Below are 27090 nucleotides of genomic sequence, written 5' to 3' on the forward strand. Positions count from 1 at the left end.
GGTGCGCCGGCCTCGGTCACCCGGGGCCTGCCCCCCGGGGTGGGGTGTTGACCCGGGCCGGGTGGAATGAATGAGGACCCGCTCCTAAGAGTAGGCCGCACGGCCTGGATAGTCGCGTCCTTTCCTGGGCTGGGGCTTGCGCACATGGAGTGGCAGGCCGGGGTAGGGGCGTCACGAGGCCGGCGCCCATTGCCTCCCAGGCTGACTTGTGGGAATTGGAGTGTGTGTGTGGGGGGAAAGGGGAGTGGGGGTACGGGCGAACAGGTGGAAGGGCCGAGAACCCCGTGGGGAACAGCTACGCCCGGGGGACCTCCGGAAAAGTAGCCGAAGGTAGACTGAGGCGCGATTCCCCTTTTTTGAACTCAGGGGGAGCGGCGCTGGAAGGGACACTGTGGTCCCAGAAGAGAGAACCCGTCCTTTTTATATGAGCCTCAAATAAGTGACACGGAAAGCCGAGGGCCCTAGTGAGCCCCGGGAATGCACCAATCAGTCCTTGCCTTGTGGAGAGACGGGCATCCATTAGACCTTTTTCAAACTATCGAAACCTAGTAATGGATTTAATTTAGGGAGTGGGTTGCAGATAATAGGATTTGGAGTTGGAAGGGTCCTTAGGACCTTGGTAGAATAGGGGAGCTTAGTTCCTGGGGCAGAAGGGCTATTCCTTTAGGCACAAAGTTAGAAAGGATCAAAAGCTTATTTTTAGTATCTTTCCGTATAAGGGGAAGAAGGTTTAAGTGTAGAGGCAAGAAGCCATAGAATGGTAGCTCCTTAATATGTTAAATAATGACGGTATAGGTAGAAACTAACCTTAACGATGGAGGATCACTTACCAATATTTTCTTTCAATTCTTTCTTGTACGCTGGTTCATTTATTAAAGAGATCCACATATCAGGTTTGCAAATTGCAGAGTCAGCACTCTGGACCGAAATTCACCTGAGTGCTTGCAGTTGGAACAATCAAATCTCTGTAGAGGACTTTCTGGAGTAAACTGGACAGTTCTGTCATTTTCTAAGATTATCATCTACCCTTTTTTTTTTTTTTAAATGTTGTCACAATGACTGCTTAGAAGATATTTCTTAAACTTGGTGGCCTGAATGTATATTTTGGTGGAGGAGACAAAGAAAAAAAGTTTTGATTAAATGTTACATTATGATGTTTCAGATGCCCCCCAAAAAGGGAGGTGAAGGAATTAAGCCACATCCAATCATTGGACGATTTGGGACCTCATTGAAGATTGGTATTGTTGGATTACCAAATGTTGGGTAGGTGAATATTGGACTTTACCTCTTTTACTTATACATTGTAAATTTTGTTTTTCTCTTTTAATGTTATTAATAGATGAATTAATGCATATGCACAATGCTTGGCAAACTTTAAAACATCATATAGATGTTAATTAATATTAACTATTATACAGTTATCCCTTCCATGTTATCAGATTAGGGACATGGAACCCTGTGAGCTGAAATATCTGTCTAAAATCTCTATACCAGAGAAGAAGTCTGAAGTGTTAAGGTATTGAAAGTAAAATATTGGTCAATATTATACAATTCTATATAAATTTTATGCATTTCTGAGTTTCTAAACTTTTTCTGTATTGTCTGCTGGCCTTTGCTTGTTTGTCCTCTCTGGCTTCTGCAAAACTCCCCCCCCCCCCCCTTCCCCTCCCCCCCTCCCAAATTCCCATTTAGTTTAAGGTTGATTTAACCTTGATGGGGAAAGTTATGATGTGGAAGGGATAACACAGCAGTGTAGAATAGTGAAGTGGTGAAGAACATTCAAGTATCTTCTCTAACATACTGAATATGTGACTTTGGACAAGTTATTTAACTGTCTGCTAGGAAACAGGCTGTAAAGTTGGTTGTGAAGGTTTTAACTACAGTGGTAGATGGAATTTCCTCAACTAGGAGATCTTTATACTTATACACTATGGGAAATGGAGTGTGTGTGTGTAATCACAAGTCTAGCCCCTATCTCTGTTGTATATCAAAACTCGGGAAATAATTAAAATTTATATTTTGGTAGATGCTGAGATAGACAAATTTAGTAGTCTGTGGTTTCATTAACTTCATCTTAAGAATTAAATGATCTGTAGTGTTTGGATTTCTACTTTTATTCATGGTGCTGTCAAAACTTATTTTGGCTTGCAAAAAGTTAATACTTCAGCAGTTTGAATTATTTAAAATACTTTGTGAAAGTATACACAAGTTAATTTAGCTATAAATTGGGAAGCTTTTAAAAATGTGTAAATATCTTTTGTTTTGACACAGTAGTTCTGGACTTGAAATCAGGGAGATTTAGCTTCAAATCATACTTCACTTACTAGCTTGTGTGAACCCAGGCAAGTTGATTAACTTTTTTCCTCAATTCTTCATTTATGCAAAATGATAAGTTGGACCAGATGGCTTTTAAGTTCTCTTATTATGATCCTGTGAACTTTTCAAACTATAGAATATATTCCCTAAAAACAGTTAAGCAGAACTCCTTGATAATTGTACTCATGACTAATAATAGATGTCATTTTCTAGTTGGTTGGTCTCTGGTTTTTAACAGGAGAAATGTATGCTTGACCTTTGATAATAGGGTAGCAATATTTTCTTTTGAATTTGACCTGAGTGTTATACCTATTAGTGTTGACTTTATTTAAATTATGATGATCAATATTGATTTAGACTTGAGGGAAGCTTAGAGGTCTTCTAGTGCAGCCATCTCATTTCACAGATGAGGAAACTGAGAACCAGAAAGATTAAATAATTTACCTGGGGCAAACATGTACACAATAAGCCAAAGACCACCTTTCTTTCTGCTGTGCATACACTGTTCTTCCTTGCTGCTCTCCTTCCTCACCATTTACTAATTTCTCAAGCTAGTCATCTTTTAAATGCTAATATGTATGTGTGTGTGCATCTTTATTATCATTATTTGTCTACTTACCTACTTAAAACCAGAGGTCTTAGAAGGGAGATGCTAAGATTAAGGAGGATTGGAAAAGGCTTCTTTTAAAAGGTAAGACTTAGCTGAAAATTGAAGGAAGTCAAGAGGGAGAAATAAGAAGGGAGAGAGTCAGGCATGTGGGACATGGATAAGAAACCATGGACTTGGGTTAATGCCCAGTTTATTTTTTAAATAGTCTTCAATTGACAAGGATTTATTTTTATCTATGATCAGCTATGATCTTTTTTTTTCCTTGATAGTGATCTTTTATGGGTTATCAGATGGGAAATTTCTTCATACAAATCTTTGCAGGTTTCTGTGAAATCTTTATAATCATTTCTTCTAGAGCAGTAATATTATTATGTTTATGGATTATGGTTTGTTCATTCTCCAGTTATGTACATATATTTTGTTGGGTTTCAGATTAATTTGTAAATTCCTTTTGGTTGAGAGAATAAACCTGTTTTAAAAGGTGGTATAGACTGAATTGTGACTAAAATTGTTTTGTGAGTTGATCATTGATTATAACTATTTGCCGTTGTGTGATGTTAGAAAATATTTGTGGAATTTTGTATATTCATCTTCACATGTATGCATTTTAACTTTTCACTGTGTTTTTTCTAATTAGAACTATATATTTTATTGAATTAAAAACTCCCACAAAAACTAAAATGTCATAAGATGACTGATTACAGTTAAAAACAATTAGTAGGGAAGATCCTGGTAGATAGGTTGTTTTGATGAATGAAAGAAAAGCCATCTTTTAAGCATTTACTGAGACCAAAATACTATGAAGCACTGAGGATACAAATAGAGAAGCACAACAACCCCTTCTGTCTAGGAACTCAGATTCTGATAGATGAGACAACACACATAGGAGTGTTTAGCTGCAAGTCAAATTCAGTAATTCAGAGACCAGTAATCCTTTGGGTATAATGGAAAGCAGTGGGCAACACATTTTCTTCAGCATCATTTTCGTGAATAAAGTGTTATCTATTTCTGATGCTGGCACTTGACAGTGCCAATGGTGTTGGCGTCAATAATTTTTTTGAAGGGGTTCTTCAGTAATGGTGGCAGTTGAGGAGATGGAGGTGATGGTGGCTATTGTAAAATCACTTGACAAGTTGCATTTCAACAAAGTTATTCCCTCAACTAATTTTGCTGTGGAATTTTGTTGGCAGTAGGGTTTGTTTTCTGGGGAGCACTGCTACTTCTGGAGTTCTTGAAATTGCTATTAATTGGGATGGATTGTGGTAGGGATGCTGAAACTCTTCTCAGCCAGGGTTGCTCCCCTGGACAGTGGCTAACAGAACCCAGCTGGCATAGGGTGGGTAGTCTGGCAGTTAAAGCAATTCCCAGGGGCTACTCGGTGCTTGGTCCTAGGTTCCTTCTAGATTCTGAGAAGGAGAGGGCTTGACAAATGCCACCTTCTGTCTCTCCCTTAGGATACCTCACTACTTCAGTTATTTTGGTTTGTCCTTTCACTGGCAGTGTTTGTGTAGCAGGTAGTCTGACCAGCAAAAGAATGACCTTGATAGTAAATTAGTACCCTTTGAGCCAGAGAGTCTTTTATGTTTCCTTCTCATAAGTATTGTGTGGTAGAACTGAAGGTTAGGTGGAAGAGGCTGCATTTGACTGGATGAAAAGACTATTGGATTAGAAAGCCTTTCTTTCCTCCTTCAGTTCCCCTTCCTTCTTCCCTTTCTCTTCCCCATTCTTTTTCTCCTTTCTTTTCTATTCCCTTTCTCTTTTTACTCTCCTCTCTCCCTTTCCTCTTCCCATCTGTTTTTGACACTCCCTCACCCCACCTCCCCCAGTCCATTGTTTTGGAATCTTACTTATTCTTTGCTTTAAATATCACTTCTATACAGATGACTCTAAATTTAAAAAGCATATGTGTGTGAAGATGAATGACCATAGTGTTGATTCTTCTGAGCTAAAGACTTGTTGTATTTCTCTAGTTACATTTTCTGGCATCAATTAAACATGTCTTAAATAGAGGCACTGATTCCTTCCTGACTTTATTTCTTCCTATGATACCACTAATCATCCAGAGCACAGATTGTAGAGCTCGAAGGACACTTAAGGGCCTTCTACTCACTTATGTGCAATCTCATTCATCTATCCTGGATAAACTCATCCCTATGACATAGTAGACCCAAACTCTTTTCCTGGCCATTTTCCTATATGTGTTTTCTTCCTTTATTAGAATCTAAGCTCCTTAGGGCAGAGACTATCTAATTTTAAAATTTGGAATACAACCCTTTAGTACAGAATATGGTACATAGTGCTTAATGAAGTATTTTTTATTCATTAGTATTATAGATGAGAAAACTGAGGCCCAGTGCAGCACTGTTATGTTTGATAGCTCTCTCTTTTTCACCTTATAACTAACTAATCAGTGAGTAGGTCCTGTTGATTCTGCTTCTATGACATCTTTTGTATTTATCCCTCTTCTCTATTTCCATGATGACTAACCTAGAATGGGCTGTCATTACTCCCTGCTGGACTATTACAAAATAGTTTTTTCATTTATCTTCTAGCCTCTATTCTTTTATTTGCCATTTATACCATTTCCAGAATAACTTCTGTGTTTAAAAATCTTGAATATTTACTTATTTTTTCCTGAGAGCCACATCCTCTGCCTGCTATTTAAAGCTCTCCAGAGTTTGCAGCTATCCATCTTTTCTAGTTTTATATCTTACTACTAATCTCCCTAAGACTATTCCAACCAAAATTGCTTTAGTCTGTCATTGGAATATAACGTGTACCCTTATTTCTATGCCTTTCCTAACATACTTGACCACCAAGTAATCAATCTCAGGCCAAGAAATGTTTAAATTCTTTGCCCGAGATCACAGAACTGGATCTAGAATGCAGGTCTCTCTAACTTCTTGTATATCAGCAATACTTTCCTTCCTTTTCTTAAACAGTGGAATTCTATCCTTAAAAGACCATCTCAAATGCAACTTCCGTGAAGGTTTCTGTGATTTCTTTCTGCCCTGGCAAACTGCATATAGTGTTGGACATTGTCAGGAAGATCTTAAGTTCTTCTTTAACTTTGACATTTATTACCTGTGTCATCATGACTAAATCACTTCTCTGAGCCTTGTTTGTTCATTTGTAAAATGGGGCTGAATAATAACTCATAAATTTGTTAAAAGGCTCTAGTGTGCTTGCTCATCTATGTAAAAATTTTTTCAAACCTTAAAAATACATGTTAGTTATTAATTCATTCTTATTGATTTTGATGAGATTCAGGTAGAAATGGTTCTGTGATGTCAGAGGCTATCTTGCTATTATTTTATAATTAATACCCTGTGGACAGGTGGCTAAAATAAATTTTTTTGTAGTTGTACAAAATTGTTAGAATCCTTTTTAAACTCATGGAATCATCTTTAGGACAACTCTAATAGAACACAAGATACTTGGGATGGTCCTATGTGATTTTGATCTCCTCTTTTACCTTTTTATGTTTTGAAAGCTTTTTAAAATCCCATATGATTTGGATAGTATAGATATTTGATACGGTGGCATCTGTTAAAGCATTCTTAAGTTTCTATTGATAAGTTTTATATCTGCACCATTGTGGGCAACAGTTTGTTTGGTGTGAATGTTCTGATCCCATTATAATTTATTGGTTGAGTTTTCCAGAATATTTTGAGGTGTCTATTTGCAATGTGAAGATTTCTTGTCTGTCATTCCATGAAAGATAGTCTTCTGATATATAATTCCATCTACCTGCTCATATGTATTCAGTTTGTATTCACTTATGCATTCAGTAGTTGATAAATTTTTATAGCCTATAGTAATGTGTTGCTTAGTCTGTTGTTTCCTTGAATAATCAACATTGCCACATGTCATGGAGAAATGTAGGGCTAGGCTTGTGTCTGACACAAACCATTAAAATAGTTTACTAGTAATTCATATTCCTTGGTGAAGGGTTTTTATCAGTAATTATGGCTCTTATTTGGTCTATTGTTTTTTACCTTTGCAGAGAAGCTAAAGCTTATGTCACCTTTTTTAATATAATTGCTCTGTTTTTCATTACATTAGTGGTATAGAAGCTTTCTATTTCTCATTTGATCCAACTTGCATTTTCATTGAGTATGCCTTGCAACCATATAGACAAATTTTTCCATGTCATTGTTTTTCTTTTTTTTTTTTTTAATTTAATTTTATTTATTTATTTATTTTTTGAGGCAATGGCATTTTATTAAGGGGTCCACGGTCCCCCTTTTTTTTTCTTTTAATTTAATTTTATTTAATAATAACTTTGTATTGACAGAATCCATGCCAGGGTAATTTTTTACAACATTATCCCTTGCACTCGCTTATGTTTCGTTTTTTCCTCTCCCTCCCTCCACTCCCCCCCTCCCTCCCCAAGATGGCAAGCAGTCCTATATATGTTAAATATGTTGCAGTATATCCTAGATATAATACATATTTGCAGAACCAAACAGTTCTCCTGTTGCACAGGGAGAATTGGATTCAGAAGGTAAAAATAACTCGGGAAGAAAATCAAAAATGCAAATAGTTCACATTCGTTTCCCAGTGTTCCTTCTTTGGGTGTCGCTCTTTCTGTCCATCATTTATCCATTGAAACTCAGTTAGGTCTCTTTGTCATAGAAATCCACTTCCATCAGAATACATCCTCATACAATATCGTTGTCAAAGTGTATAATGATCTCCTGGTTCTGTTCTGATTTCTTTATTCTTACTCCTTTATGGGAAAGTTTTTGATTATTATTGAATATTGGGCTTAATGAAGCTTAAATGTGATGAAATAGAGTATTTATTAAAATTTTTATAATGCAGAACACTAGTGGAAATGCCAAACTATTAAATCCTTTGTTGGAGCAAAAGAAAATATAAATATTTGTATTTCAAAGACCCCTCTGCTGAGGTCCATTTATAATGCATAAGGAAATTAAGTCCTTTTATATTCAGTATTGCAGGGATTATATTTAATTTAACTTCTATCATATCTTGGTCTACTAGCATTCATAGAATCGTGAGTCATTTAATACAATACAAATCCTTCATTGTTGAGATAAGAAAATGGGGATCTATGAAGTTAAGTTTTGTGAGAAATTGTTTATTTCTCTCATGTTTAATAACTAATTATTGAATCTGTATGAAGATTTTTCCTTGTTTCTATTTCTTTATCTAGAAACCAAGCAAATCATTAGAGACATACCCAAGTGAAGATCTAATCAGACATATAAAAATTTTGGGCTGATAGGTATTATTCTTGCTCATTGTGTTTGCTCAGATAGGTATGGGAAAATGTTGATTCTTCAAGATAGGTGATATGGAAATTGATGTCTCTGACCAAAATTTGAGTCAGACCTGAGTCTTGTACCCAAAGAGATGGATATTTTCATTGTGTTACTCCATGGGAGTTGATTTATGCACCTTCTGGAAGCACCAAATGGCATTAAAACTGTGAGCCCACCACTTTGAGGAGTCTATGGCCTAGGAGATGGCCAGATGATCATCCTTTTATTAATACTATGCTGGCCTCATTAATAAAATGATTAAATTGCTCAGAAATTTTGTCTCTTGAACCTTTTTGATCATCACAATTAATATTAGTGAAAGATAATACAGATTCTTTAATGTTGCTATATTTATAAGTAAAGCAAAACTAAACATAATTTATATATTTCATGTTATTAAATCTTTAAAGTTTTTCCAGCATCTCTGTCAAAGATAATTTTTCTATTTTAGAATTTCTAACAACCCTGTCCATTTCGTTTTTCCTATTTTTAGAATTTTTTTCATGTAATAACTCATTTCTATAGTTTGTTACAGTTGTCCAAGGAACTTTCAACATAGTCATCTGAGCTAGGCATTCTTAAGTACTTTGATTATTGTTTTACAAGTGAGGAAATGGAGGGTCAAAGAAGTAAGGTGACTTCCAAAATCATCCTGTTACTTTTAAGAATAAAGGTCCGTCCTCAGGTTTTCTAAATATAAATTCATTGTTGATTCTATTACAGTTTTCCCTCTGCTTTTAAAAAGTCACACATATAGCTTTATTTTCAAGTTCAGTTGTAGCATTCGTTAATTTTACTAATATAATACTATTCTTTATGTACAGTAGAATTTATAATGCATTTTTTCACCATCAATTTTTGGAAGTTCATATAGTATTTACATTCTTTCACTTTCAACCATGGTTATATTCATTATAAAACCGAATCTTCATTGGAAGTCCAAATATTAACATTTTGTGTGTTTCTACTGTTTCACTTCTATTTTGTTTCTGTAGAAAAATCCAGTAAGGTCCTGAACGATGTTTTTTGGTGTGCAATTTCTTTCTTTTTGGTAGCTTGGTGGATTTTTTTCTTTTTCTTGTTTTTGTAATATTTATATAAGGTATGTTTGTATACATGTGTATATGTAATACAAAAATAAATGTATATATATGTGTGTGTTTATATACACACAGACATATGTGTGAGTTGAATTTTGTATTTTTATCCACAAAATATAATTTTTTGAAAAAGAAAATAGGCTACCTTGAAATGGTTGAGGAATTTAATATGGTTTTATTGTTTTATGTCTCCTTGATTTCTCCATCCATTTTTGGCATATATTAAAAAATTTGTCAGAGTTTTTAAAACTCTGGTTTACATCTTTCAAAGATTGGATTTTCATGCAGCAATTTTCAGCAGTTTTGTTGCCATTTTTGAGGAGGACTATGGAAATCTATCCTCTTTGATTCTTACCCTTTCCCCCTATCAGAAGTTTTAACAGTATCCAAAATAAATAGTTGAATGTAAGACAATTAACATGATTACCTCTTAGGTATTATCAATAAACTTGAAAGTACTCTTTGGACATATTTTAGCTTCTCTTGGAGAATTTGTAAGATAATAGGAAAATTACTAATTCTTGTTGGTCAAGCTTATTTTAAGTAGTAGTAATATATAACAAGTTATGTAGGGACACAACTTTGTAAAGTAGATTAAACAACTTTAAAAACACCGTGGCTTTAAATAGCCATTTGATGATTAGGTCAACCCAATAGTTACCTAGAAAAATGATGTATGTGTATATTTGCACATATACAGGTAAAATCTCAAAGTATTTACTTTTGTTAAGTTTTCTGCTTATATTTTTAAAATAAAAAATGCCTGGCATGTCTTACAGATGAAAACAGCTATTCACGTATGTGGTGAGCTTTTTCTTCTCAAAACACAGCCAGGTGATAAAAGTTCAGATCTTTTATTATCTCCAATATAGCCCGGTTAGCTTAGAGGCCTATCTCTCTGCTTGGTTCCAAGAGCTCTCTCCAAATGTCTTTAAATCCAAAGGTCTGGTCCTTCAGCCTCTGCCTCTGCTTTCTTCAGCCTCCAGCCAGCTCCAGTCTTCATGTCATTCCGGTGAAATCTCGACTTGTAGCGTCTTCCTCTGAAGAACCTCTTTGACTGGCCCATTGGCCTATTTATGCTCCTTCCAGAGAGAGGGATTATGGGTTTTCTCCCATAGTGCTCTCTGGCCCAAAGAGCTTCAAGGGAGGTATGAACTCATTGAACTCCAATGAGTAAAGGTGTGAACACAAGCCTTGTATTCATTAGTTCTACTTAGTACCTTGTTTCAGGTTCTGCCCAAAACATCTTCTTGTAAGATTAGATCAACTCTAATTAGTTAACAGTTAGTAAGGATTCCAACACACGTATATTTTAAAAAGGAGAAAATATATAGAATTTTGATAGACTATATTACTTAAACATAAAGGTAATTTAAATGAAATTGGAAAGTCTTGAAAACTGAGGTTACCCACTTTGTAGTGTTACTTTTTGGTATCATGTATATCATTAGATTTCAAGCTATCTTACTATGCTGAAGAATTTTTTTGGTCTTTTCCTGGGCAGATATGTCATTGTATTTACCATAATTCCTCTATTTACATTCTGGCATATAATACTTAACAGTAAAACTAATTCAGTTTGCTGTTTTACTCTTGATTACTATGTACATTTGTCCAAATTTTGTCCAAACAATTTTTTAAAAATAGCCCATTTATTTACCATGCTATGTAAACACCTTGTAATGAGGTATAGTTATTATTGTATTTATATGTACCTCAGACTACTGGGAGATAATAAAGTGTTTGACTTGGAATTAGGAAAACTTGGATTCAAAACCTGTGTCTGATACTAACTCTGTAACCACGGGGAATGAATTTATTTCATCTTTCTAAACCTTAGTTTCTTTTTTTGTAAATGGGAATAGTAATGCTGTGAGACTCATCTGACACACAAAATTGTTAGGAAGTTCAAATAAGATAATGCATGCAAAGTACTTGTATAACTCAAAGCCCTCTATGAATGCCAGTTATTATTAACCTAGGGTAAATTTTTAAAAAGTAGTTCAAGGCACAGAATATATGTTTGATGAGTGGGCTAATGCATTTCTCTCAGGATTTGCTCTGCTTTTTCTGATCCCATAGTATTCGGAAATTTTGCATATGTTTTTAGAAAAAATTGTGCTCTCTTTTAAGATTAGAAGTAAAAAAATTTTTTTTTCTGGAATATAGTGGTATGAGAACCAAGGTATGTTTTGGTAATGGATATTTATTACACCAACTGGTTTCTTTCTTTTCCTTTTTTTTTTTTTTTTTTTACACTGAGATAATATTTGTAAAAGTCTATATATTTGGGTGAGATAAATTGGTGCTCTATTTTTCTTTTACTTTTTAAGCTTTTACTAATGGTTTTTAAGGGGTCAAAATTTATAAAAATGTCCTCATTCCACAAAAGGCCTTATAGGCTATAACGCTGCCAGCTGAGGGGCAAAACTTTCAAATTCTCCTTTGCTTTTGCAAAGCTTTTCTTCTGTAATAGATTTGAATAGATCAAAATGTCTTAACATGCCACTGAAGCCTACAGTAATAATCCTTAGAGTTTTCCTTTTTCTTTCCTCCTTTCTGCTTTTTTTTTTTTTTTTTTTTTAAATGTGTGTGTGCCTACAAAGCTACTGGCTTAGACTTTATAAAATTTTAAATAAATGGCCAAGATAAGATGATTTGTAGACATGGAGATTTGTCTTCAAAATTCAGTTTGATTTTATGTAAGAATTTTTGTTGAATGAGGAAAAAAATTAGCCTTTAATTGGCTATCTTATGGTATGACTTTATTTTACTTTCTGAAAAATGTACCTCTTTTAAGACAGCCCTTAAAGATATGAAGCCCTAGCCAATTAGTAGAATATATAATGCTACATATTATATGATATAATAATCAATGAGCATTTAATGTTTCTATAGATGCCAGGTTAGTTATTCAAATATAAAGAATGAAGCAATTTTATTCTCAAGGAACCTGTATTCCAACTCAGGACACAAGCAAAAATATAAGGCTATACAGAACAAATGTGCTACAAAATGATTGATTATTACTAGTTAGGTAGGGAGAGCACCAGAAATTGGTAAGATCATGAAATACTTCATTTAGAAGGTGGTACTGAGCTCTCAAAGTTTAGAGAGACTCTGAGAAGGAAGTGTGTTATTCTAGGTTGCAGGGAAGGAGGACAGCAGCAGGGCCAGTTCAGAGGCAAAGAACAGGAGCAATGTGCAAGAATATGTAAGTATAGGTTGGAAAATGTTTTAAAAACTAAACAGAAGAGTTTATATTTTATTCTTGAGGCCATAGGGAATCACTAGTGTTGATTGAGTTAAGGAATGACCTCATCAGATCTGTGCTTAGGGAAAATCACTTGCACAACTATTTGGTTTTTCCCCTCTTTCTTCCCCTCCCCCCAAGATAGCAAGTAATCTAATATATGTTAAACATGTGCAGTTCTTCTCTACATATTTCCACAATTATGCTACACAAGAAAAAACAGATTAAAAAGAAAAAAAATGAGAAAGAAAACAAAATGCAAGCAAACAACAACAAAAAGAATGAAAACATTATGTTATGATCCACACTCAGTTCCCACAGACCTTTCTCAGGATTTGCAGATGGCTTTTTTGATCACAAGACCATTGGAACTGGCATCATCTCATTGTTGGAAAGAACCATGTCCATCAGAATTGATCATCATATAAGCTTGCTATCGCTGTGTACAATGATCTCCTGGTTCTGCTCACTTCACTTAGCATCAATTCACATAAGCCTCCCCAGGTCTTTCTGAAATCATCCTGCTGATCGTTTTCTTATATACCATAACTTATTCAGCCATTCTCCAACTGATGGGTATCCACTCAGTTTCCAGTTCCTTGCCATTACAAAAAGGGCTGCCAGAAACATTTTTGCACAAGTGGGTCTCTTTCCCTCCTTTATGATCTCTGGGATACAGGCCAATAGAAAGTTGCTGGATCAAAGGGTATGCATAGTTGGATAGCCCTTTGGGCATAGTTCCAAATTGCTCTCCAGAATGGTTGGATCAATTCACAACTTCACAACAATGAATTAGTGTCCTAGTTTTCCCACATCCCTCCAATATTCATAATTATCTTTTCCTGTCATCTCAGGCAGTCTGAGAAGTGTGTAGTGGTACCTCAGAGTTGTCTTAATTTGCATTTTTCTAATCAGTAGTGATTTAGAACATTTTTGTCTGTGAAAATTTCTTGGGCGAAAATGTATCACAAGTGGAAAAAGTTTAAGAAGCCTGGGTATAGGCTTCTGGGTATAGAGAAAGGTGCCATGTGAAAATAATTTTTTGTACAAAGTGGATTTGAGTTGGGAAAGATTTGAGGCAGTAAAAACAATTAAAAGATTGCTGGGAAGAGGTGATGATAGTCTTGTATTATGGTAATGGCTATATGAATGGGAAGAAGGGGATTTATAAGGAGAATTATGAAGGTGGAAATTCATGATTTGACAAAGATTGTATATATGGAATGAATTCTAGTGAGGAGTCAAAAAATGACAATGCGATTGTGAACCTTGATGACTAGGAAGATAATGGTGTCCTTCCTTGGGAAGGGGGAGGACTTTAGGGGAAATTACTAAGTTCTGTTTTTGAAATTTTGAATTTAAGATGCTTATGGGACATATTGTTCAAGATGTTCAGAAAGCATTTGGTAATATGAAATTATGGCTGACAAGAGAGATCCTGGGATTTATTGTTATAGATATGATTATGAAGCAAAATAATATAGAGCATAAATTCTTTTTAACATTGGTTCTATAAACTTGGTTTTTAAAAAATGTCTTGATAACTGTATTTTTAATGTAATTGGTTTCTGTTGTAAACAATTCTATGCATTTTATTTTATGAATTTAGAAACCTTTTTTTGAAGTGTCCCTGAGTTTCATCAGAATTTGAAAGATATCTATTACACAAAAAAGATTAAGAATTCTTTGGATTAAGAGGGGTCAAGGATAGACTATAGGGGACACCCATGCTTAGTAGATGTGACTTGGAGGAAGACCCTGCAAGGGAGATTGAAAAGTCAGACAAAAATGAGAATCAGAAAAGAGAAGTATCCTAAAAACTTAGGACAAAGTATACAGGTTTACAGGAGAAGAGAGTAATATACAATAGCAAAGGCTGCAGAGAGGTGAAGAAGGATGAGATTGAGAAGAGGTTTAGCAATTAAATGATCATTCCTAGCTTTGGAGAAAGCAGTTTTAATTGAATGAAGTTGGAAATCAAATTGCAGAAAGTTCAGAATGGAGTGAGGAGAAAGTAAATGGAGGCCCTGAGAATAGATGGTTTTCTCATGAAGGTTAGTTCATGTGGAGGAGAGTGTGGAGAAGTAATTGGATTAAATGATTTTTTTTTAAAGGACAAAGATGACTTGGACATGTTTGTAGATTTTAGGAAGCAACTAGTAGATAGAGAAGATTAAAGATTAAACAGAGAGAAAGAATGATGATGCAGACAAATTTCTAGAAGACTGGAAGTGATGGGAGAAGAGTAGGCTTTGGCAAAAAGAATCACCTATAGTAGATATTTTTTGTCATTGCAGCCACAAAGTAGGTAGGTGTCCTTGCTAGGCATGTGGAATTTATGAAATTCTCTAATCTGCCTCCCAGTCCTAAATCTATTGGGTAAGAGGAGGTAGTAAGTGTTTGAGATCTGTCTCACTCTTTGTAGCACAGCTGAAGCTTTCAGTATTCCAACTATTGGTAAAGGTCTTACATGAACTAAAATATTCCATTGGATATTGGAGCAGTGGCTTCATATAATTGTATTAGATAAGTTTTCAGGATTTTGGTGCTATGGAGCCCCCACATGAAGCGGGGAGAATTTATCAGTGTAAATGATTTATACAAATCAGAATTAATTCCTTTAATTTAAAATTGAGCTGCCATAATAATTGAGGTAAATACAAACTAAATTGGAATGAAAAAGTTGGTTTTAGACTTTGTGTTATAAACTTACTGAGTTTACTAGATTTTAAATTAAAAAAATTTAAGCACCGATTTGGGTGGCCATTTGTTTAAATGAAATAATATTTGTTAAAAAAAAAAAAGAAAGAAAGAAAGAAAGAAAGAAAGAAAGAAAAGAAAAGAAAAGAAAAAACACTTAAGGTGCCTCACACATAGGTGCTACATAACTGCTTATTCTCTTCCTTCCTATTTCTGTGTGTAGGATAGAGCAGATGATGATTGTACATGAGACTCTCTTGTGTACAATTTGCTTTTCCTTTTATGTAAATAATTCAGTGTTACTTAAAAAGAAAATCAGTTAAGGAGGAAAAGATTAGTGCCTAGTTGAGATAAGTTAATGTAAATTTTTAGTAAACCCAGTCATTATGGTTTTGTGCTTTCTTCAGGAGCTCCATTCAAAATATGTCTACATCGAGCTTCATTCTCTCTGCTTTTGCTCTCGTTTTTAGCACTTTTTTGGCCTTTTCTCTCTTCTTCTTTTCTTTGGGAGCTTGCCCCTCCCATTTTAGTCTGTTATCCATCAACTCCTTCCTATGTAACCTATAAACTAGCCCCATATTTTGCTATCTTGAAACAACCTTCTCATGGCCTTACTGCTGTCTCCTCAAGCTATCCTAGCCTTTTCTTTCCATTGGATTCCATAATCTTGGAAGATACTTTTTTACCCTTCATTTCTTTACCTACTATTTGCTTCTCTACCTCTTGCAATCTGACTTCCAGCCCCACTCTTCAAATGAAAGCATACTTTTCAAGATTGGCAGTTTTTTAAAAGAGGAGAAATTTGTATTCATCTCTTTGGTTTTTGCACTTCTATATCCTTTCTTTTTCTTTCTGATTCCAGTCATTATCGGGGGTCACAGACAGAAGATCTGGGAGTGGTTCTGTTAAGTTTTCAATGATCTTAAAAGAAGAATGGGAAGAAAAGCAAAAAGGAATGTAACTAGAAGGAAAGGGTAAGCAAGGCTAGGAAAATTACCTCATGTTTTCAGTTTAAAAATATAAGTTCACACATATAAGAAGGAAGGAATTAAAAAAATGGCTGACACTTGTACTAGTATATGTACTGATCAAAAGAGTAAAGAATATATAGAAATATAAATAAATCTACACTCACTTGGGTATATCAGACAAATAGTAGAAAAGGGAGAGAAGGAAAAAAGGGATTATTAGGAGGTAGCACCTTAAAGGATTGATTAGTCCTGGGGTTCCTTAACTTAAGGGCTGCCCTAGATAGCAAGAAATCCAATTTCTCCTTCTCAACCCCTCCTGTGTGATTGGGCAGTCACTTTTTTGAGTCTCCACAATGGAAGACTACATAGGAATTGTTTGAATCTTAGAGCACAAGAACCGATTGTGTGAGCTGCCGGGTAAGAGGTGCAGCAAGAATATCTCAAGAATTAGAACTCTGATATCAATTCATAATACTATTTATCTTCTTGGGCTTCTTGCTTTGTTAACTTGTAAATTCACTTCAAAATTTTAAATGGGATTATCTGTAATATTAAGATATATCTTTTTTGAATTTATTTCAAAACATGGTGTCAGATTTTGGTATAATTTCTGCCATGCTTTTTACATTTTTGTCCTCTTAGTTAAAAAAAAAAAAAAAACCAAAACATTAAAATAGGGAGTCCTCTTCTTGGTAGTTTATGTTTTTGTATTAATTGAACATTGGTTTTGAGTCAAATAGTTTCATATTTTGCCTTTAGTCTGTTCCTTTGGTCTCTTTTTCTTCTTTGTTAACCAATACCAAAACTTTACTGCTTTATAATATAATTTAAGATCTGGAAATATGACTTTTTTTTCTCCCAGCTTTCAGATTTGTATCTTCTGTTGTGTTTCAGACTTAACAAAGTGGTTATCCTGTGGACATCTTAAACTCATTGTGTCTAAGACAGAACTCATTATCTTTTCACTTAAAATCCTCCTTTCTATATAACTTTTATTATTGTTGAGGGTACCACCATCTTCACAGTCATTCGTACTCATTCTCTATTCATTCTCTTTCACTCTCCATGTCCAATTGATTGCCATGTTCTGGAGGTTCTGCCCTTCCTCATTTATGGCTTGAAAAGCATCCAGGTTCAAATCGTCATCTCATCATTGGCTATCCGGATAGCCTGCTGCTTGGACTTTCTAGTGGTTTCCTGATATCTCTAGAGCCAGCATTAAATTGTCTGTTTAACATTCAGAGTTCTTTATAATCTGGTTCCTTCTGACCTTTTCAGTCTCCTTATATTTTACTCCCACTAGATGGCGAAGTAGAATGGAGTGCCAGTTCTTGAGTCAGTCAGGAAGGTCTTAATTGGAATTTGTTTTCAGACACTTAACTAGAATTGTGGTCCTGGGCAAATGACTTAACCTCTATCTACCTCACTTTCTTCAACTATAAATGGGGGTAATAATATTACCTACCTCCTAGGATTATATTGAGTGATACTTTTTTAAATTATAATATTTTGTTGCATTCTTGGCTTAGAATAGAGGATGGGCACATAGTAGGCATTTTATAAATGCTTGTTTTCATCCTTCTCAGCCATGAATATTTTTTCTGGTTAATTTAGTTGTTTTTTTCTTTAAGGAGTTCTTTGTAACCGAAAGATAGTCATCCTTGATCTTGCCATCACCCATAAATGTACCATTTCCATGTTCAAGAATTCCTAAATCCCTCCCGTTTTACTATTATCTATTGGTTTTTCATGTCTCATTCTGCCTTTCCTTATAAAACCCAAATCATTGTCCAGATGAAATATCTCATCTTTAGCTAGGTGAGTCTTCTTGACTTTAAGCTTGGTACTTTATTCATTGTACCACCTAGCTGCATTTATTTTGTAGTTACCTTGATTCATATTTATTTGTCTATTAATGTCTCTTGGATTTTGTTATTATATGGAAATACTGTTTTGTTTTGTGTGTGTGTGTGTTTTTTTTTTTTTTGTAATATGTAATGTTCCTAGAGTTAACAATTGACCTTAATTAGTGTATTTCCTGATTCCTATAAATTTCCATCATTGTCATTAGAAGATCAAAGTTTTGTCTCCTCTTTGTGTATCTTTTTTGGTCTATAATTTCTTTATTTTATCTTATTACTATTGCTAGCATTTCCAGAACTATAGAAACGGAGTAGATATCCTTGTTTTACTCCTGTATTTATTAGGAAAACTATTGTAACTCATGGATTCAGATATAATTTCTGTGTTTCTGATACATGGTTATCTCCTTGTAGGGATTTAGGGTTGGTGGAAACTGGGAAAAAATATATAGCTCTCCTTTTTAAAAAAATTATAGTATTTTATTTTTTCTAGTTACATGTGAAGACAATTTTCGACAATTTTTTGAAAGATTTTGAATTCTGAATTTTTTTCCTTCCCTCGCACTGCCTCAAGATAACAAGCTTCAAGATGTTATACATATGCCATTGTGTAAGACATGTTTTCACATTAGTCACATTATAAAAGAAGAAACAAAATAAAGGAAAAAAAGAAAAAAACATGAACCGCCTCACTCCTCCCCCAAAGTGAAATTCTTATGCTTTGATTTGCATTCACACTCCATTATTTGTGATATCATTTTTAATTATGAGTCTTTTGGAATTGTTTTGAATCATTGTATTACTGAGAAGAATTGATCATTGCACATTGTTACTGTTACTTTGTATAGTGTTCTCTTGTTTCTCTCACTTCATTTGGCATCAGCTCATTTAAGTCCAGGTTTTTCTGAAATCTCTCTGCTAATGATTTCTTATAGCACAATAGTTTTTCTTTTCTTTTCTTTTCTTTTTTTTTAAATAACTTTTTATTGACAGAACATATGCCTGGGTAATTTTTTACAACATTATCCCTTCTACTCATTTCTGTCCCAACTTTTCCTTTCCCTCCCTCCACCCCGTCCCCTAGATGGCAGGCAGTCTTATACATGTTAAATATGTTATAGTATATCTTAGATACAATATATGTGTGCAGAACCTTACAGTTCTCTTGTTGCACAAGAAGAATTTGATTCAGAAGGTAAAAATAACCTGGGAAGAAAAAAATACAAGTAATCCACATTCATTTCCCAATATTCTTTCTCTAGCACAATAGTATTTCATTACATTCATATGTCATGACTTGTTTAGCCATCCCCCAGTTGGTACCTCCAAAAAAACTGCTGTAACTATTTTTGTACATGTAGGTCCTTTTCCCTTTTTTATGCTCTCTAGCAGTGATATTGCTGGATCAAATATATGAAGTTTGCAAGCCCTTTTTCTTGGTGAACTTGCTATCTGAAAGCCTAGATTTTAAATTTATTTTTCTTAAATATTTATTTTATTATTTTTGTTTGTTTTTATATCGACAGAATTTCTCCTTGTATTTCTCTTTCCCCCTTCCAAAGAGCTGTCTCATATAACAAATAATTTTTTTAAAGGAAGAAATTAGCCAGTTAATACAGTAAAAAGACTGATAATATGTATAATGCACTGTACTCATGAATCTTTCACCTATGCAAAGCAGACATATTTTGATATTTCTTCTTTTGAGCTATGCTTATTGCAATTTTGTAATATTTATTTTTGATTGATTTGTGGCAATTCTTTCCATTTACATTATATTCCTGTGTGTCTCTGTGTCTATAAAATTTGTCTTTGCCTGCTTCATTTTTTATGAGTTCATTAAGATCTTTTCCTGCTTTTCTAGATTCATTACCCAGTCTTTGGGTACTTAATTTGTTTCCAGTTCTTTGTAGTATAGAAAAGTACTGTTATAAGTATTTTGTTGCGTAGGACTCTGGTATCAATGATTTCTTGGGTTTTATGCTAAGTAGTAGAATCTCTGACTTAAAGGGGTATGGAATATAGACATTTTATTTTATATAGCTTTTAGTTGAATAATTTCAGATCACTTTTCATTGTGGTTATACTGATTGTCTACCAATAATGTACTATCAGTGTTTGGCATAAGGTAAGCATGTAATAAATATTTATTGGTTGATCTTTCTACAATCTGTATTGATTTCACATTTTTTGTGTTCTTTGGAAATTTTTTGGATCTGAATTAAAGCCATAGGCATGTTTTTATTTGCATTTCTCTTATTAAGCTTTGGAGCATTCTTTTTGTTCTCACTAGCTTGCAGTTCTTCTGAGAAATCAGGTATTTTTAAAAAGTTGTCTAGGAGCTTAGAGAATTGAAGAAGGAATAGGCCTGGGGTTTAGAGAGCATGAACCAATATTATATTGGCTTTGTTTTGTTGCAGTTTTCTTTGGGGGAAAGAGGACAGAAGAATAATCTGGGGTTGGAAAGGATCTGAAAAATGGGTGGGGCCATATTTACTTAATTAAGATTAGATTAGGTTACACTGTCATTCATTGAGCAAAAATCAACTAATACAGAAGGACATAACCCAAAACGATCGTGGGTAGCAATATGAAGTTAGACTTGGCAATAAAGAAAATTGCTTTGGATAATCTATTTATGTGGATTATTCATGGTTGACTGTCCTTTAATTTTCCCAGTTGCTTTCTTGATTTAATTCTTTTGTAAAATAAGTTTTTTATTTTCAAAATATATGCAAAGATGGTTTTCAAAATTTCCCCTTGCAAAATCTTGTGTTCCAAATTTTTCTCCTTCCCTTCCTGCCATCCCCCTCCCATAGACAGCAAGTATTCCATATAGGTTAAACATGTGCAATTCTTCCAAATATATTTCCACATTTATCATGATGCACAAGAAATCGTTATTTAATTCTAATAGGAAATAGTACCAGCACAACTCGGCTTATCACTTCACCATACATTTAGATAGGTAGCTGTTTGACTTGTGAATTTTTATCTTCTGAGTGGGTATCCACCCTTTTTTCAATCCTTGAAGCACTTGGGAAATGACTTAACTTATGCTGGAGGGTTCTCTTATATATAGAGAGAGGTAAGTTGTTTTATGCAAAAATAGAGAGATGCTTCTCTTGTTTTGTGTACTTTCAATAGTTTCATTTAGTATTGTATAATTATCCTAACTTCTCTCTCCCTTGCAAATTAGGCTGGCTTTTTCTTAAAATGAATCCAGAAAATTCTGGACTCTTGTTTGGCTCAGCAGCATGATATCTTCTTCTCCTTAATAGAACGCAGCCAGGAGGAGTCAGAGGTACTCTCAGATGCTTATCTGGCAAATCTCAATGGGAGTTTTGCTCAGTAGGATCAACCTCAAGGGATTCTCATTGCCTGTCCTTGTTAAATATCCTAGTTTTATGGTTAAGTAAAATTCTCTTTTTAACTGTCACATTTTATTCCGTTATTAAATCTATCATACCAGGGGACTGGCCTGAGTCAGACCTACTCTGAAATGTACTCTATAAGTTAAATAGTTTTTTGTATTATTGCTTGTGAACCTAATTACAATTTATAGGGAATGGAGGGAAACAAGGAGGGAACAGAACTAGCGTATATTAAGTATCTACTTATGTGCCAAGCACTATGCTAATAAATGTTTTACAAATATTATCTCTTTTGATCTTGGAAAGTAAGTACTATTATATTATCATCCATCCACATTTTACATATACATTGTTTTGATGGATATACTTTTAAGTTCTGAATAATGAATTTACATATGTTCTTTTAGACTTTAACCTTGATGACTATTATGTATTATAAACTAATTTCCCATTTCATGGCAAAACTGTTTTTCCTTTTTTAGCTTAGGTTATTTTTTTCCTCTTGTGGATTATGTTTACATTTTGATTAGAGGATTTTATGCATGTGTCAGGAAAACAATTTATTTTTAAATGTTTTGTTTTTAGGAAGTCTACATTCTTCAATGTCCTAACAAAGAGCCAGGCAGCAGCAGAAAACTTCCCATTCTGCACTATTGATCCTAATGAGAGTCGAGTACCTGTGCCTGATGATAGATTTGATTTTTTGTGCCAATATCACAAGCCTCCAAGGTAAATGTTTTTGTTTTTGTCAAAAATTTTCATTCTGTTCCTTATGTTAGTGGCTAAATTGATCTACTACTGCAGAAATTAATTATTGTAAAATGTTTAAATTTGAAAGAATGATTTGGAATTTGTTTTTTTCCTTTTAGTTAGAACAGTACTTTTGATTCTTTAACATGTTGGACTTTTCTTAATCCTTTATATTAATTCAATTTTTTTTTGTTTGTTTCTGTATTGCATATTTTTTTTCATCTTGGTATTTCTCTTTTCTCCTCTTTCTGCCATACCAAATATGTCATATGCTTAAACACTTATTAGTGTACTACAGTGAAGATTTCCTTGACTTGTCAGTACCCAGAGTCATTTTACCCTTCTCTAAATTCCTGTGGCTCTATAGGAAAATAATAGTTCACATGTATTACTGAAATAGTTGTTTGTTTGGTTTTTTAAGACCAGCAAAACACATGTATTTGGGTATGGGAAAAAAAAAATACTTTGATCCAGAGTAAAATATGATAGTTATTCCAATACATCATGTTACAGAAATTAGACACTTGACCCTTCAATTTCCAAGTGTTTGTTTTTCAAGAAATATAATGTTATTTCAATTATAACACTTTAGTCTGAAAAATCAAACCTGCTAGCTACAGGTAAGCACTTTGAAAATGGCTTTACAAAAACACAAAGCAAAAGTCTTTGGCTTTAGCATTAAGTTGCTTGGTCCTAAAGTAAAAAACACATTACTTCCTTGAAATCTGACAAAGATGGAAACTTCAGAAGTTCTTAATGTGGCAAGTATTTAAAAGCAGTTTAATTAGAAACTGTGGCGTTCACTAATTACTTTTTTCAGGGAAAAAAATGGAACAATTGGGAAAGTGCTCATTACAGTAGTTAATGATAACAATGTTGTGTTTCTTTTAACTAGCAGGATAAATTAATACCTGCATCTGTGGTTAAGGCAGAATGTTTAGAACTTAGTGGAAAATGATCATCTGTTGTGTTGATTCTTTCATATAACGATTATACTTATATGTCTTATCTTCCACTTTAATCTTTGCCTGAAAATTTTAGATTGCTCCCTTCACTTACAGTATCCATTGACAAAACTTCTTACTGATATTATTAGAATGGCATAATGGAAAGAACTCTTGCTCAGATTTCAATTTATTACTTATATGACCTTGAGCAAGTTGTTTTATTTTTATGAACCTTGGTTTTCTGTTATATTAAATAAGTAGTTAGAGTGAATATTTTCAGAGATTCTTTTCTTTTCTAAAATCTTGTTTTCCTATGATTCTATAATCATCTCTTTTTCTCTCTTTCTATCTATCTCTGAAGAAGTAGTGCTCCTTTGTAATCTCTGCTCTGTAGTCTTTCTTAACCCATTTTCTATCTTCTTTTAACAATCCTCGTTTTGTTGTTGATATTCAGTCTCCTTTTTCCTCTCATTTGCTTCTTCCCATTTGCCTATAAATTTTCTCAGGTCTTCCCAGGCTTAAAAATATTTTTTTTCTTTGACTCAAAGGATTATGTTTTTTATCTCTATTTAATAATAGCTAATAATAGTAGCTAGTATTTATATAGTGCTTACTGTATGATAGGAACTGTATGTAGTAAGCACTTACAAATATCTCATTTGATCCTCACAGCCACCTTGGGAGGTAGGCGTTATCACTATTATTATTATTATTCCCATTTTATAGATGAGGAAACTGAGGCAGATAGTAATTAAATAATTGGGTCAGGGATCACAGCTATTAAATATCTGAGTCTGGATTTGAACTCAGATCCTCTGACTCCAGTCTTCTACTGCCCCCAACACTGTTTATATGAGATAACTTCTGTTTCTTCACCACACACTTGCTCCTTACTCCCTTATCATTCTCACAATCCAATACTATAAAACTCTTCTAAAGTTTGCCAATAATCTTACCAACTCTAAAGTTGAAGTTTCTCGAAATCATTATGTACAGTATTAGCCTTTTTTTTCCACCATTTTTTCAAATGGAACCTGTTGTTCCATTTGACTTGTCTACTTTTAAACTACTTTCTACAGTAGGGTTAGGTGACAATGTGAATAGAGTATTAGACCTGGAATGAGGAAATTTGATTTCAAATTTAGCCATACACATGTGTAACCCTGGGCAAATCACTTGTCCCTGTTTGCCTTACTTTCTTCATCTGTAAAATGAGCTGGAGACGGAAACGGCAAAGTGGTCCTGTACCTTTGTATTTCTGCCAAGTTTGAGGATGCAGCCTCTGAGGCTGAGATGCAACAAAGTATGAAATGATTCTCTGCTTCTTGTGCTTATTTTGGCCGAACATTTACACCAAAAAAACACAGGTTCTCTACTAGCCACATTATCTATGTGAAACCATCAATTTACAGCAAATGGATAAGTTTTGAATGCTGTGGATAAGTTTTCTTAACCTGGGCAGTATACTTTTCAGGAATATACATGCAGATGAGGTTGATACACCCATTGCTGAAGCTAACTCTACGTTTGGGAGTCTTTGAAGAAAAGTGTGGAAGAGAAGAGGTGTTATGTTGTCTAGTAAACTGAAGGTCTAACCTCATGCCTGTTAAACCTGAACAATATGCTAGCGCTATGTCAGGAAACTGAATTTCCATTTGAATTATCTCCAGAAGATTCTGAAGATCATCTGAAAGGATAAGATACCAGACACTGAGGCATTCTACTTAAGTTAACAGTTCTGATCTCCACCAAATACCAGAAGAACATTTTCCTCAAAGGTTATTTTACAGTTGCTCACAGGATGATTAGAAGAACCCATGCAAAGATATTCTCAAGATTTTTCTTAAGAACTTTGGAATCAGTTGTGAGACATGAGAGACATTGGCATAGGACTGCCCAGCAAGGCTTGCTCTTATTTAAGGAAGTACTGTGCTCTATGATTAAAGCAGAATTGTAGTAGCTCAAAAGAAATGTGAGATGAGCAAATTTAGAACCCTCTTCACTCCAAGTATTCATGTGGATTATTTGTCCCTGTGGTACCTGTGTAGAGGCTTGTAAATTTATGTTGGTTTGATCAGCCACAGTTGGACATACTGAATCTTGACCCCAATATAGTAATGTCATTTTGGTCCTCTGAGAACTAAGGACAACAAAAAAACAATCTTGTATGTGACTTAGTGTTTTTGACATGTAATTTTTCTTACATCTAGTTAGTCTCAAAGAACTGTCATTCAAATTATTTAACCTTTAGTACTGGTTCATTCTCATCTAGTTAGAATGATATCATAGCCTCCCAACATCTCTTTCTACTCATATCATCCTTTTTTTTCCAAACTGTTATTGCTATTGCCAGACTTATTTTTTTGCTGTGTGAATAGGAACTAGCATTGCTCTGGAGGAAACTGTTCAGTTCTCCATTTTCTGCAGAGTTGATGTAAAAATTGTTTTACTCTGCCTCTTTACATTTCCTTACTCCTTCCCTGCCTCCAGACAGCAAACAATCCAATATAGATTAAACGTGTGCAGTTCTTCCAAACATTTTCATATTCATCATGCTGTTCAAGAAAAATCAGAGCAGAAGGGGAATAAACAAAAAAGAAAAAGAAGCAAACAACAACAACAACAAAAAAGTGAAAACACTATGTTTTGGTCCACACTCAGTCCCCACAGTACTCTCTGGATACAGATGGCTCTCTCCATCACAGATCTATTGGAATTGGCCTCAATCACCTCATTGTTGAAAAGAGCCAAGTCCATCACAGCTGATCATCACATAGTCTTGCTGCTTCTGTGCACAATGTTCTCCTGGCTCTGCTCATTTCACTTATCATCAGTTCATGTAAGTCTTTCCAAACCTTTCTGAAATCATCCTGCTGGTCATTTCTTATAGAACAATAACATTCCATAACATTCATCTACCATAACTTACTCACCCATTCCCTAACTGATGGGCATCCACTTAATATTCATTTCCTTGCAGTGACAAAAAAGACTGATATAAATATTTTTGCACATGTGGATCCTTTTCCCCTTTTTTTATGATCTCTTTGGGATACAGACCCATTAGAGATACTTCTGGATCAGAGGGTATGCACAGTTTGAGCGCCCTTGGGCATAGTTCCAGTTGCTATCCAGAATGATTGGATCAGTTCACAATTCCACCAAGGTATTAATATCCAAGTTTTCCTACATTTACTCCAACCTATATCATTTTCTTTTCCTGTTATCTTAGCCAATATGAGAAGTGTGAAGTGGTACCTCAGAGTTGTCTTAATTTGCATTTCTCTGATCATTAGTGATTTAGAACATTTTTTTTATGACTACAAATGGCTTTAATTTCTTCATCTGTCCATATCCTTTGACCATTTATCAATTGGGAAGTTTTTTACCTTTTTAATATTTTCTGCCCTCTGTGCTTAAGTGATTAACAATTGTTTATTAAATGATAACTGTGTAACAGGCCTTGTATTCGGCACAGTAATACCAATGCAAAATGAAAGTTCTTGGTGTTATGTGAATTGTTTTCTGCAAAGGAAAACACACACACAGCATTAAATAGTTGAGTATTTATCTATTTTATGCTCCTTACATTTTTACATTCTTACCTTTGTACACACATTATTCTCTGGGCTTGGAATACTCTACCCCAACTATTTGAGTTGACTCATCTAATATAGTTGAAGTGAAATGCTAGTTCCTTCATGATATCTTTTTTCCTTGATCTTCCACTTGATCATCTTTTTTCCCCTCCCCCCATCACACCAGCATCTGTTTGTATTTCTCTCATATACTTATCTTGTATTAATTTGTATTATAATTGTTTGCTACACCCTGTGCTACTCTATGTATTATTTTATATTATAGTTGTTTGTCATAATTTGTGCTAGACTATAAGGTTTGGGACCATTCTTAAAAT

At 34.4% G+C, this 27090-nt stretch overlaps 1 protein-coding gene across 1 annotated transcript in view; it reads left to right on the forward strand.

The window, feature by feature from the left end:
- Nucleotides 1-27090, forward strand: part of OLA1 (Obg like ATPase 1) — a 234796-nt gene that overhangs the window by 202 nt on the left and 207504 nt on the right. The window contains exons 2-3 of the mRNA XM_051991094.1: nt 1163-1263; nt 22063-22206. Coding sequence (XP_051847054.1) covers nt 1163-1263; nt 22063-22206 — 245 coding nt within the window. The remainder of the gene's footprint in view (nt 1-1162; nt 1264-22062; nt 22207-27090) is intronic.

This window comes from Antechinus flavipes, chromosome 3 (assembly GCF_016432865.1).
Source record: "Antechinus flavipes isolate AdamAnt ecotype Samford, QLD, Australia chromosome 3, AdamAnt_v2, whole genome shotgun sequence".
Classification (NCBI taxonomy): domain Eukaryota; kingdom Metazoa; phylum Chordata; class Mammalia; order Dasyuromorphia; family Dasyuridae; genus Antechinus; species Antechinus flavipes.